The sequence below is a fragment of the Scardinius erythrophthalmus genome (genome assembly GCF_964197995.2).
Source record: "Scardinius erythrophthalmus genome assembly, chromosome: 2".
Taxonomy (NCBI): Eukaryota; Metazoa; Chordata; class Actinopteri; order Cypriniformes; family Leuciscidae; genus Scardinius; species Scardinius erythrophthalmus.
The window spans coordinates 47,076,904-47,089,992 of record NC_138222.1 but is presented as its reverse complement, the minus strand read 5'-3'; the positions used below and the strand labels follow the sequence as shown (position 1 = coordinate 47,089,992).

General features: G+C 40.7%; 1 protein-coding gene across 1 annotated transcript in view; it reads left to right on the top strand.

Moving 5' to 3' along the window:
* The window catches only part of LOC308682446 (uncharacterized protein), a 72,706-nt gene that overhangs the window by 38,003 nt on the left and 21,614 nt on the right, over positions 1-13,089 (top strand). Inside the window, exon 2 of the mRNA XM_081352170.1 lies at positions 616-2,259. Coding sequence (XP_081208296.1) covers positions 616-2,259 — 1,644 coding nt within the window. The remainder of the gene's footprint in view (positions 1-615; positions 2,260-13,089) is intronic.

Below are 13,089 nucleotides of genomic sequence, written 5' to 3'. Positions count from 1 at the left end.
ACTCCTAAAAAAATATTCTGACTCTGACTTTTATATTATGTGATTTGCGTGTTTGCAAACATCTTCATTCTGAATGTGAATGAGATGCTTTTGATTGGTGGCTCTTTAGTCTTAATCTGCTAAGAGGCCTCTCCAGAGGGCATTGGAATTGGGAGGATGGGGTAAGAGAGAAGGCGTTCAGGGTTTTGACCCACGCACTAATGGAAACGGTCTGCTGAATGATCCCACTTCTGGCACCATAGGACAACAGCTGGGCCCTTGGAAGGCTCAGACCCAAAAAAGCCAGTTTTGGAAACAGGCATTCATACTGGTAATGTTTGAAAGATAGAGCCCTGAGATCCCTACAGACCATTTGTGGGCAGTAATAGACCAGTCAGCTCATAGTAACATAATAAAGTTGTTACCAAAAAACCTAAATATATACTTGAGAAATATGAGCGAATGTCCAGATTTAGACTGTTAGTATATGTTGTCACATACCATCAGCCAATGTTACACAATTCTGGTTGATTGGCAATCCTTTGTTGATGTTTTTTTATTATGACCTTCATCATTCTGTTCTCCTTGAAGCAACTTGCAGTGATAATAAGCCTGTGTCTTTCTGTTTCTCCACAGCTGCCAGGATCCCTGAAGAGGAAATTGACTGGGGCCGTCGAGAGTTCTGCATCGCTGAACGGGGTCTCTGACACGTCTATGACCCAGGGAGGTGGCAAACGACTATGTCTGGAGGATGTCACCCTGGCAATGGGACCCAGCTACCCTCAGCCCCCGTTTCCCTCTGGGATGGGCAACCAGGGGGGTGTTCTGGAAGCTAACCGACTGAACAGTAACAACAACAATTTGGGCTCTCCGTATTCTGTACCCCCGAACACTAGTCCTGGATCAACTCCGGGGACTGGGGGAGGCTCAGGGGGCTTCAACCCAAATGGGAGTTCTACCACACCTTCAGTGGAACAGGAACTGCAGGAGATTTTAGATGAACTTACAAAGAATCCTGATCCCTCTTTACCAGAGCTTGACATTGACAAGATCTTAGGAAAAGAAAGTGATGACCAGGCAAGTAGTGCTGGAGGTTTTGTCCACCCGGAAGGTAACGGCACCCCTAAACGATCCCCACAGAGACAGTCGCACCTGGAGGCCCACCTCACTCAATCCCCTGGTTTCTCTCAAGCTGGTTCCCCTCAAGTGGGTCCAAGTCCTGCTGGGGCACCATATACGCTACCACACCCTTCCAAACCAGTTCCGTCTCCACTCTCAGCATCACCCCTATCGTCGTCCTCCTCACAAGGGCAAAATCAAGCACGATCACCCATGCTTTCTGCCGCCCTATCAAGCCGTGCTGGATCCAACTGGCATGAGATGTCCCGGGCCCAACAGCTTCAGCAGATGGCGTCAAACAGTAAGCACCATTCTAACAACAGTGCTGGTCCCCCACCTACACAGTCAGGGTTGTCTGGATTGGGCCAACAGAGTACTTCCTGGGCTGGTCCCTCTCCACCCTACCGACCAGGGGATAAACTGCCTAACTCATCACCTCATCAGCAGCCCTTCAGCCCAGCAGGTAATATTCAGAGCCCCCAGAGCTCTCTAATCTCTAGCATGGCTCCAGCCCCATCCACCGGACCTTCACCACCCTACAGGCCAGAAAAGCTTGCCAGCCCAGCAATTGCTCAGCCCCCTTTTAGCCCGCAGAACAGCCTTTTGTCTGGAAATGCCCCACCAGGAGTTTCAGGCACTGCAATCCAAGGTTCTCAGGCAAGTTATCTTCCTGGCGTGGCCCCAACATCAAACAACACTCGACCATCACCTCCTTATAGACCAGATAAACATCCGAGCCCAGCTGGGCAATGTCAACCAGGAACACAACCTCCCACACAAGGACATCTTTTCAACTCACAAAATAATCAAGCTCCTGCAATGTCTAGTCAGCTGTTCAAGGCCATCACATCCAACCAGCCACCACCCAGTAGCCTCAAGCTCCTCATGCAGGCGCAGGGTAAACCTTCACAGCTGCAACTAAACAAGACCTCCGCAGCTGGTATGGGTACAGAACCCTACTCCTTCAATAACACCAAGCCATTACGACATTTTGACCCCGATCCCTCTGTGGGCAAACTGGGCCCTCTAGCTGTGGGAGGATACCGCAATGCTAGCATGCAACCCACAACGCCCACATCGGCCACAGGACATGGACATCTTCTGCCACAACGCATGCAAAGGGGGATGCCGACTGGTGGTATCGTGCCTCACTGCAGAGATGTGAGTACCATCATTTGCTTGTTAAAATGATGTGTGTCATATATTTCAAAACATATTTCGCAAATAATATCAGACATTTTTCACTGTTAAAATATGTTCTCTTTCTATCCCAGGTTAATGTACAGAAACAAATTAAATTAAGCTGTTCTTGAGTTGACCTTCCAAACTGTAACCTTTTAGCTCTTAGATGACTTCAAAACATTACTCTTTTTGTACGAGTTATCCACCATGTCATTTTCTGGCTGTTGTGTGAGTTTAGGGCAAAACTACGGAAGCAGACAGGAGCAAGGGTGTAAGGAGACTATTTTTGCGCCTCTAACAGTGCAGAACTGACACACTTTACCTTTAAGTGCAGGCAATAGATGACTTCTGTAGTTTTTATTTTCACAGACTGAAATGTGTCTAAAATTTTCGACAGATGATTTAGTGCATTGAAAAAGAGACAAAAGTTGTTTTAGTCAGGGCTTCGAGAATTACATTATTAAAAATCCCAAGATATAAGATGGGGGATGTACAGTCCTGTGTTTTTCCATTAGCTTGTGGAGCTTTGGGTATGCTCACTTTATAGACTGTTTCTAAAAGGTGGAGTGGAGTGGGCACCCTGTGGTGTGTGCCATGGGAAGGGAGGGGAGTGGGTGTTCCAACTCTGATGTGTGTATAAGGGGGCAGTTAGGAAGCTCCAAAGGTTAATTGAATGGACAGCTGAACATAGAGTGAAGGAATGTGAGTCTTTGTATACGAGTAGCATTCATACTAAGAGGCTGAACATGCTCAGCCCATCTCTGTTAATTAGGATAGGGCTGAAATGACTGTTTTTATACTTGTCTTGTTAGTGTTTGATGTCTGATGATTTCAGTTTTTGTATTTTTGTGGAAAGAAAGAGAAGAAAAAGAGGCACACTTTAAGTTTTGTTTTGTGCTAACTGAGAGAAAACTATTTGTTTGCTCTGAAGTGAGAGTTTGTGTGAGTTTGTTTACGCAGTGAAGAGAAAAGACTTTGGGGCTGTATGTATGTGTGTGTGTGTGTGTGTGTGTGTGTGTGTGTGTGTGTGTGTGTGTGTGTGTGTGTGTGTGTGTGTGTGTGTGTGTGTGTGTTTGTGTATCCACGCTAAAGAGAAAACTATAGAGTTTCAAAGTACTGCTGTGCATTCTGTCTCCCTGCGTGGCGGTCTGTTTGAAGACAGAGTCCCTCTCTTTGAGCCCAGTAGTCCTCTTTCATCACACCAATAAAAGATAATGAATTTTAGAGGAGAGGGAGATTTGAGGAAGAAAGAGAAAAGGGGGCCAGTTTCTTTAGCGTCTTGGCATGCATGGTTGCAAACTAAAGAGGGACTCAAACCTTCTATCCCCCAAACTGACTAGCTCTTTTTCTCTCTCTCTCACACACACACACACAGGTTGGGTTTTTATGTTTTATGGGGACATTCTATAGACATTATGATTTTTAAACTGTACAAACTGTACATTATATCCCCTAAACCTACCTTTCACAAAAAACTTTTAGCAAAAAACATCACTTATTTAATTTATAAGCTGTTTTCCTCATGGATGACCCAAAAATGTCCCACAAGTTCAAGGATTTTATATATTGCCGTCTTTGTGGCGACATTTTGTCCCCATAGCGTAGGGTTTACCAGGACCGCACACACACTCTCAGTTTGAGACCGCACAGTTTGATTCAATTTAACTACTCAACTCACAGTCTTTTTTTGTTTATATGATTAGATTTGTGTACATATTTTAGTCATTTTTAATAGTGGGCATTCTTAATTAAATGTTGTATAGTTTGCTTTTATAACTTATTTAATTTCATTTATTTATATAACTGTAACATTTGAGACAGGCAAAGAAGCAGGCTGGGAAGTGGATCCACGTGCAGGTTAGATTTATTAAAGTGTGAACACAAAGTAACTGGTGAAAACAAATGAAAACACGGAACAGGAGGAAACACACTATACCAGGGAATGTCCATTCAACGACTGACAGAGAACAAGTGAAACAAAGGGCTATATAACACAGGCAGACAAGCTTAACAATATAACAAGGGGGCGTGGCTAATAAGAAACACCTCGGGAGACTGATCAACATTGAACGTAACAAGGAACTGCAAAACATGGAGCAAGACAGGAAATAACATAAAAGTCCAGGAACACACAAGACAGGAGAACACAAGTTGGAATCATAGCAATAACAAATATTCCATTATTTGTTTATTTAACTTATTTTATGTGGATGTATATATTGATATAATGTAATAAACGAGTTATATATATATATGTGTATATATATATATATATATATAAGAAATGCTTAATAGGAAAGTGTTGGGTAATGGTTTGGTTTGGTAAAACTTTGTGACGCTTATTATGAACTGAACACGCACCTCTATTTCCTTTAGGAGCACAAACAAATAGAAAACAAAAGTTTGATTATTATCAAGACTCATGATTCACAAGAACCCAACAGCAACACAGGTATTTTCCCAGCAGGAGTAGCTTTCTCGTATAGTCATTGACTCAAGTGGGGATTCCCTCCTCCTACGGAACATCTCTCTCTCTCTCTCTCTCTCTCTCTCTCTCTCTCTCTCTCTCTCTCTCTCTCTCTCTCTCTCTCTCTCTCTCTCTCTCTCTCTCTCTCTCTCTCTCTCTCTCTCTCTCTCTCTCATGCTTACAGTTTGTGGAGGAAGTCTGTTTGCCTGTGTGTTCAAAAGCAGAAGTGAGATTGTCTTTTTTATCTTTGTAACCTCGCTGACACTCCTCAATAAGAGAAAGTAAGAAAGAAACTTCAGAGCGATTAGTTTATTGTAAAAAGCCCAGAAATAATAGTTGTAAACCAGGGAGAAGCGATAGAGAGAGTGGAGAGTGGCAGGGGCGGTTAAATATCGAGAAATTACATATCTGTGTGAGATTACAGAACAAACATTTTCTCCTCATCTTAACGTCTGTTTGTAGTCAGTTCCAGTTATCAGACGTGGAAAAAAACTTTTATCCCTCTCTCTACTTGCCTTTTTGACATCAGTGACAAATTCTTTGTTTCAGTCTCTTTGTGCTTCTTTTCTCCCCCCCTTTTTGCTCTCCTCTGTGACTTGGTGTGACAGATTGGATAACCCTAGAGGTGTGTGTGTGTGCGTGTGTGTGTGTGCGTGTGTGCGTGCGCGTGTGTGTGTGCGTGCGTGTGTGTGTGTGTGTGCGTGCGTGTGTCTGTGTGCGTGTGTGTGCGTGTGTCTGTGTGTGTGTGCATATGATTTATGAGGACACAAATTTGTATAATAACATGGGTATTACACTGGTGTTACAACGTAAACGTTGTTTATGAGGACATTTCCTGTGTCCTTGTAATGAAAAAGGCTTTTCTAAAAAAAATTCAAAAAAAAATGTAGAACATTTTCTGTGATAGGTTTAGGGGTAGGGTTAGTGTAGGGGGATAGAATATACAGTATGTACAGTTTAAAAAACATTACGACTATGGAGATTCTTCTTAATGATGAAGTGCGTGCGTGCGTGCGTGCGTGCGTGCGTGCGTGTGTGTGTGTGTGTCTGATTTGTGTCTGTGGTGTGTGCTGTCATGTCATCGGCCTCTCTGGGTGTTTAAGTGTTTCTGGAGAAGCCCAGGTGTAGCTTTGAGCTGAATGGTTCATATGACTTGAGACTTTTGATGCCATTTCCCTAGTGCCAGATTGATGTTGAAGTGACTCAGTAAATCTGAGGTCAGAATGAGGCGCGGTGGAGACGTGGTTTTCTGAGGAGTTGAATTGATGAGGGTTCAGTTAAGAACTGTGCTGTCTACTGTTACTGTATCAACTTTGATGTATCCTAAAAGTCCTTAGGAGAAATTAAAAATAGAAGCAAATGAGGTAGTTGTTGACAGTCAGATCATTTGTTTTTTGAAGAATTTAATGTTGAATGTTGAGACCTTTTGTTTATGAAAAGTTCATGCTGAGACTTTTGATTGCGGACTTTGGTATCTGACCACAAATAAGTACTTTTACATGCATAATGGCACTACAGCAGGGTTTTGCATACTTAAGCTAAAGTGTTTATCTCTCTGTGCAAGTACATGGCGTAATGCATAATTAAAGTTTATAAGAATAAATATACATCTTTCAGAGCAAGCGCACACAGCACTGAAGTCAGTTGTGGTCTGATTAACGTGTAAACATGCTGCAGGGTACAATTGTGTTATCTAGGTCTGTTAGTTCGACAAGTCTTTAGTTAGTTCGTAAAAACCAGGCTGGTATGATTTTAGTGTTTGTTTGACAAATTGCTATTTTAGTCTGACCAAAACTTTTAAAGTGCGTTTAAATGCAAGTATTGTTGATATGGAATGCCTTGCAAAAACAAGCATTTGCTCTCCATTTAATCTCATTGTTATGTGAGAAACAATTGAGAAGATGAGTGGGGCAGTTTTTAAGGGTTATGTTAGGACTGGGTATTGATTGTACCCTCTTTATAGCATGTATTCATGAACATAGACAGCTTCTCTTACACCATTACAACAGTCAATTATTCAGTTAATTCATTAATTTTATCTCAACTTTATTTCAGTTAGCGAAAAGGAATTTTAATATTTTTAGTTTCAGTAAACAATAACAACACTGCTCGCCACTCAGCCCTGTTAGTATGTATGAATTGCTGTCTTCCCTCTCTTGTTTGTCTGTGTGTTCATGTCCTTCCTTCAAGGCTGAAGTGGTGGGGGGGTTAGCTACATACACAGGAGAGAATATTTCATGCCAGTACCACACACACACACACACACACACACACACACATCCACAGCGATCTTCCCAGCAGGGTGTGGAGAGTCTAACCTTGTTTTGCGCCTCTCTTCTGCTTGGGCACGTTCACTGATTTTAACCATTTTTAAAAGCTCTAAGTGGGTCAGCTGTACATAAATGTGTCTGAGAGAAATACGAGACAGATAGACAAAGGGAGAACAGGTCACTGCTGCCACAAGAACACATTTGCCCACATTTTATCAATAGGAGGTCGTGCCATGCTTGTGTTTGTGTTTGTTCTTAGGTAGTCTACATTTAAATACTTTTAGAAAGTTGATGTGTCATTCGGTGTGATGTAATAGTCCATGTAAAACTACGATTTGTGAATTAATGACTCTTCTGAACCAATTCTTTTTAAAAAATTGGTCAGAAAGATTAATGAAATTCTCACTGTCTCTCAATAAACCATGAGTATTTTTGTTTTTTTACTCTGATTCGAAATGAACCAGGAAACATTTCTGTGCTAGGTAGTTTCATACACTTCAGAGTTTTGGTGTATAAATGAATTATTATGTTTTATTATAAACAATAGTGTTCTAAAGGAATAGTGAAATTATTTACTAATAACTTAAAACATGTTAAAAGCATCACCTCATCATCATAGTACTCAGTAGTGACTGTTGTTAAAAGCTAAAGTAAGAAAATGTCAGCTGACTGAAGCAAGTCATTTGACTCTTAAAAGTTTAATTTTTGGATCTATGGCTCACATTTTATTTTATTTTGTTTTTTATTTTAGTCTAGTCTCCTGATGCATCAACTACCGTTATGTCTTACAGCCCAGCCCTTACTGAAGAGTTCATATTAAGGACACAAATGATATCTTGATTTATTGTAATGAAACTGACAAGGAGGTCTTAGACTAAATGCCTCCTTTAATTTTATTCAGTGTGTGCAAGAAAGAAGCCTTGTTGTGTCAGCTTCTGTGCTTTGTGCCCAGAGGAGACAGAAAAGAGAGACAGAGATAGAGAGGACATTCAGCAATCCAACCCCTCATCAGTATTTTATTAAGAGAATGAAAGGGTTTAGCAGCCGAGACCTGCTTTCCACACATACAAATGCATATTCCTGCTCTTCATACTCACATTTCCAGCTGCCAGAATCTACAGACGTACACTCAGTCAATGTCAAACACATTTACCTATCCTCTCTGATTCTGTTTTGTTTGTGTGTGTGTGTGTGTGTGTGTGTGTGTGTGTGTGTGTGTGTGTGTGTGTGTGTGTGTGTGTGTGTGTGTGTGTGTGTGTGTGTGTGTGTGTGTGTGTGTGTGTGTGTGTGTGTGTGTGTGTGTGTGTGTGTGTGTGTGTGTGTGTGTGTGTGTGTGTGTGTGTGTGTGTGTGTGTGTGTGTGTGTGTGTTCGTGTTATGTAGCTGTTTTAGCAAGAACAGCAACGATTAAATCCATCTGCACCAAATGCTCACTCTCTGTCTGTTCAAAGGCAGCTCATGTTTAATTCTCTCATTTTTTCAACTTACTGTGGAGGGAGGGAGGGGGGATGCTAGAGAGAGAGAGAGAGAGAGAGAGAGAGAGAGAGAGAGAGAGAGAGAGAGAGAGAGGAGATTGTCAGCATAGAGACACTGAGAGAGTCTGACTCCAGACAGGAGAATGAGGCAGACATACAGAAAAAGCATAGTGAGTGAGCGTCGCTGGGAAAGAGAGAGTATGCGAGTTTAGTGGTGAGGGAAGAAGAGAGAGAGAAAAAGAGGGAGGGAGGGAGAAAGTGGAGGCGGAAAGGGAGAGACAGACAGGAGGCAGACAGAGTGAGACAGACTTGGCGACTGAATTCTGGGAGCTGCTCTGCACACACACAAACACACACTCTCTCACACACACACACACACACACACACACACACACACACACACACACACACACACACACACACACACACACACACACGCTCTAAAAGTATCTAAATAATATACACCCTCTCTAAATAAATCCACCTACACAAGAACTCTGATTGTTTAATATCAATGGACTAGCTCAGATTTATTCAGGACTGAGGCAAAAACAGCGTCTCTGTTCTTGTTAGTAATTTTCTTCCATTTAGGATGTGTTCAGTTACAGTTTGAAGGTTTGTCAAAGCAAATTACGTTTATCTTAAAGAAAGCCAGCATGAGCACACTTTTCAAGCGTTTTGTAAATTAAAGGTACAATATGTAAGTTTTTTGCTTTAAAGGTGCATTGCGCAACATTTCATGTTAAAAATACCCGTTTTTCTAACCCATACATGCTTAAAGGGACATTAAGTAGGAATTTCTCCCATCTAGTGGTGAAATTGTATTTTGCATTCAAACGAATAATGCTCTCCAGCGTCTCACTTTTTCAAATGCGCGTTGCATCTACGGTAGCCGTTATGTACCAAAAAGCTATGACAGGATGTCTTATAATAGCACTTCGAGTTTTTCTTCGGGTGAACAGGTTTGTTATTTAAAACAAACTGAAACTTGAAACAACGAAAAAAAGAATGTTACAGTTATCAATTACTGACTGTGAAAAACATTAACTATGGTAATTAGTAGTAATGCCTTCTTTACTCATTATATTTTTTGAAGTACGTGCATTGTTAGATATCATCATCATCAGAGCCTTCTCTAACGTTACTTTACTCAATAGCTGCTATTCATCAAAGCGCCTGATTAAATTTTAACTATAAATGTTCTACTGTCTATATAATAAAGTACACAACCAAGCAATGAAAAAAAAGCTTGTAATTAAGACTTACCTGTCGAGAAGAAAGCAGGCAACTTCAGGGTCTCTTTTGAAAGCTTTCTCCTGCATTAGCTATCCCGACATTAACCCTTGTTTTTGTAATCTCCGGTCACGTTTCCTTTTACGGTCTATTTTGGACTTTTTCAACGACGAGGACTCATCCTGTGACTCAGCATATGTATGAATGAACAATGTATAAATAACCGTGCAGTGCATCCTTTTAAACTTGCCTGGGCAGTGACAAGCGCCTCTCACTGCTCTGCTCCTCCGCTTCTGCTGGCTTCAGTCACGTGACGCTGGTTCTGAACGAAAACGTGTTGTGGAAATGCGTTGGCCTAGTACATTTTGTCCCTCTCTGCTATTATAGTTTTTTAAGATGGCGGAACTACATGGAAGCCTCCGTGGACCTACCCGTCCTATGTATATAAAGATAAATAAATTCTTCGTTTACGAGGATTAGTCTGATCATTGGCATAGGTATTTGTACACCATTGAGGGCATATTTATTAATAAAAATATTGATTTTAGATAATAAAATACCTAAAAAGCTACACAGTCCCTTTAAACAATTGCCTGATGGGCTGAATGAGCCCTTCTCTGATCACTGCGATTGCCTCTATAATCCTTTACAGTAAAATAAATAAGAGGGATTCGGGTTGGATTTTGAGACTGGGCGTGACGTCATGCGCGTTCAGTTGCAGTGTTGCAGTTTCGCTTGTCGCCAGAGGGGGCATAGTTCTGCAAAAACTCAGAGACTTGCAAAATGCACCTTTAAAAATAGCAAAAATCATTCTTTTTTAAAGAATCAAAAAATCAAATTTTTAGTTGTGTACTTACATTATCCCAACTGTTTCCAACAACTTTCAAACCAGGAGAAATTTGTAATTTAATTCGAAGACACGGACCGTTTCTTTATTTCCGTTTTGTCGCCGTCAATGGCGTCATAGCCGCGTTCTCCCTGGTTTCCGCTCGTACTGCCATAGCAACCAGAGCCCTCTGATAGTAACCAAGGCGACAGACGTGGACAACTGTGTAGTTCGTAATGTCTATCTGCACGCTGTTGTTGTTTCGTTCAAACATTATGCACCATGGCAAGCAGACTTTGGATAAAAAAGGAGAACTAAAACGAGAATCAATATCAGCGCGGTGTTTTCGAGATGCCTAGAGCTCCCATAGACAGTATATAAACGAGAGGTCCACGTCCGAGACTTCGACCGCTCCTACATGTACTTTATTAAACAGGTGAGCACATTTACATAAAACTAATCAATGTTATGTAGTTCAACAATGATAAAATGTTAGAATATGATCTGTATGTTATTCTAATGTTGATCTAGCTTACTGCTAGTCTCATACAGACAAACTAACACATAGAATAACATACATTTCAACACATTCAAATGCAGTTTAGTGTGATAGTGTAATGTTAGACCAAGTGAAACAGCGCTGCGTTACCTCACAAGTTTAATTTGTCTAATAAACTGACCTGTGGGTAGTAATTCTGCGTGTAGTTCGGTAGAATGAAATGTCCATATTCCTTTTATATCCGCGGGACTCGCGTCGCGTGTGGAGCTGATAGCTGTCTCTTAGCAATCCCGAACTGCTTCATATCACAGTCATGATAAAAACATCGATGTATTTACTCATCCATAAACATTATTAGATCGGTCGGCTTGACGTTGACGACAAGTTCCATAATTCTTAGCAAATGTTGCGTCATCAAACTACCCCCCTGTTATTGTAAGAGGTTAGCGACCCCTAGCGGCGAAAAAAAAATTATATATTGTACGTTTAAGTCTTAAATGTAAAGACAATAGACACATGTATACTATCTGGTGGTCAGTCTGTGCTAGGATTAAAAGCCTAAATGAGAGCATGTAATGTATGGTAGCCTGTTTCTACCACATATGATCATCAATTATGACATAAAAAGATGACATTATGAGATACTAAGTTATAATTCTGAGATAAAAAGGCATAATTATGACATGCATAACTGACATAATTGTTGAAATTGAGATAAAAATCATAATTGACAAGCCGAAAATGACCAGAAAATTACCTTTTTTACTATTCACTAAAAAGATTAGTTTAGGTGCCCTTTCTTGCAAGTTACATCGTTGTGCCAGTAGGTGGCGACGACAAGTGTCTGTTTGAGTGCTTTTAGCCAGTGAAACATTTTCTCATTGATGCAAGTCAATTATTATTATTATCCTTTGTATCATTTGCGTTGCAAACCTACTAGGAGTCATCTCCTCGTTCATGAATGAGATGCTTCATTCAGCCCCGATTCGAGTCTGTAAATTCACATTTTAAAAAATGACTCGTTCAGTGAAGGGTGTGTTCATTCAGTAGTTCCAACCAATGAAATGATGCTCAAATGCTATTGACTTGTGTTTTAGTCAGTCTTTGAACACAGGAAAGCAGTCGAGTGCTTCAAACGGGAAAGACCGCTTTACTCTGTATCGTTATACTGTAAATTCCTGTTTAGTCTATAATTCCGGGCTGAAGTTGCTACACTGCTTTCTTTGTATATTTAGCATCAGTTTATACAAACTAGGCTACATGACCAGCCGCGTTTGTGATGACTTTTGGATTTGGTTAGACACTGTGTTTGTGTTAAAGCGGGTTATATAAATGTCAGATTGAGTCTAACGCGGCCTTGTGTTGACAGTGATGAAGCCATGTTGACAGTGATGACTGGCTGTTTGACAGCTCTAGTGTATCTGCTTGCCAGATATGGTACATTTACGTATAGAGTCTAGATGGTGCTTTTTGTTTGTTCACGTATTTGTTCATATCTCCGTAATGTCAAACTTTAATAGTGACCATGCTAGCTCTGTTTCATGTCAGTGCCTCTGTTTGTGATGGTACAAATGTGTATTTGTATCTTGAAAGACAAAACAGCATTCAAAAATGCATTTAACTAGAGATAATGTGATATATCTATAATTGGAACAGGACAGAACTTGATTTGACCCATTGGGATTTGCTTGGATCATTAAAAGTTAAGCTTTGATATTGCAAACTACCAGCTGGTGGCAACGTTTGCAGAAATGAAACATCGTTTTAGAGACATTGAAAGCACATTTTGAGTAGCAAAACATTTAGTTTATGTCTGTTCTTTTTTTTATTTCCATGTTCAAATATTTTTTATTATAGATGGATGTTGAAGGATCATGAGTCCATATTTAAATAGACTGACATCCTCATCCTCATCCTCAGAAATCATTAACAAAACCACACAAGCTAAAAGAAAATATGACCCAGACAACGTTAAATACTGGTACGGGTTCACTTTCAGTGAGGATGTGCTTTGTTTAGGGAATTATTGTCTGCCGAGAG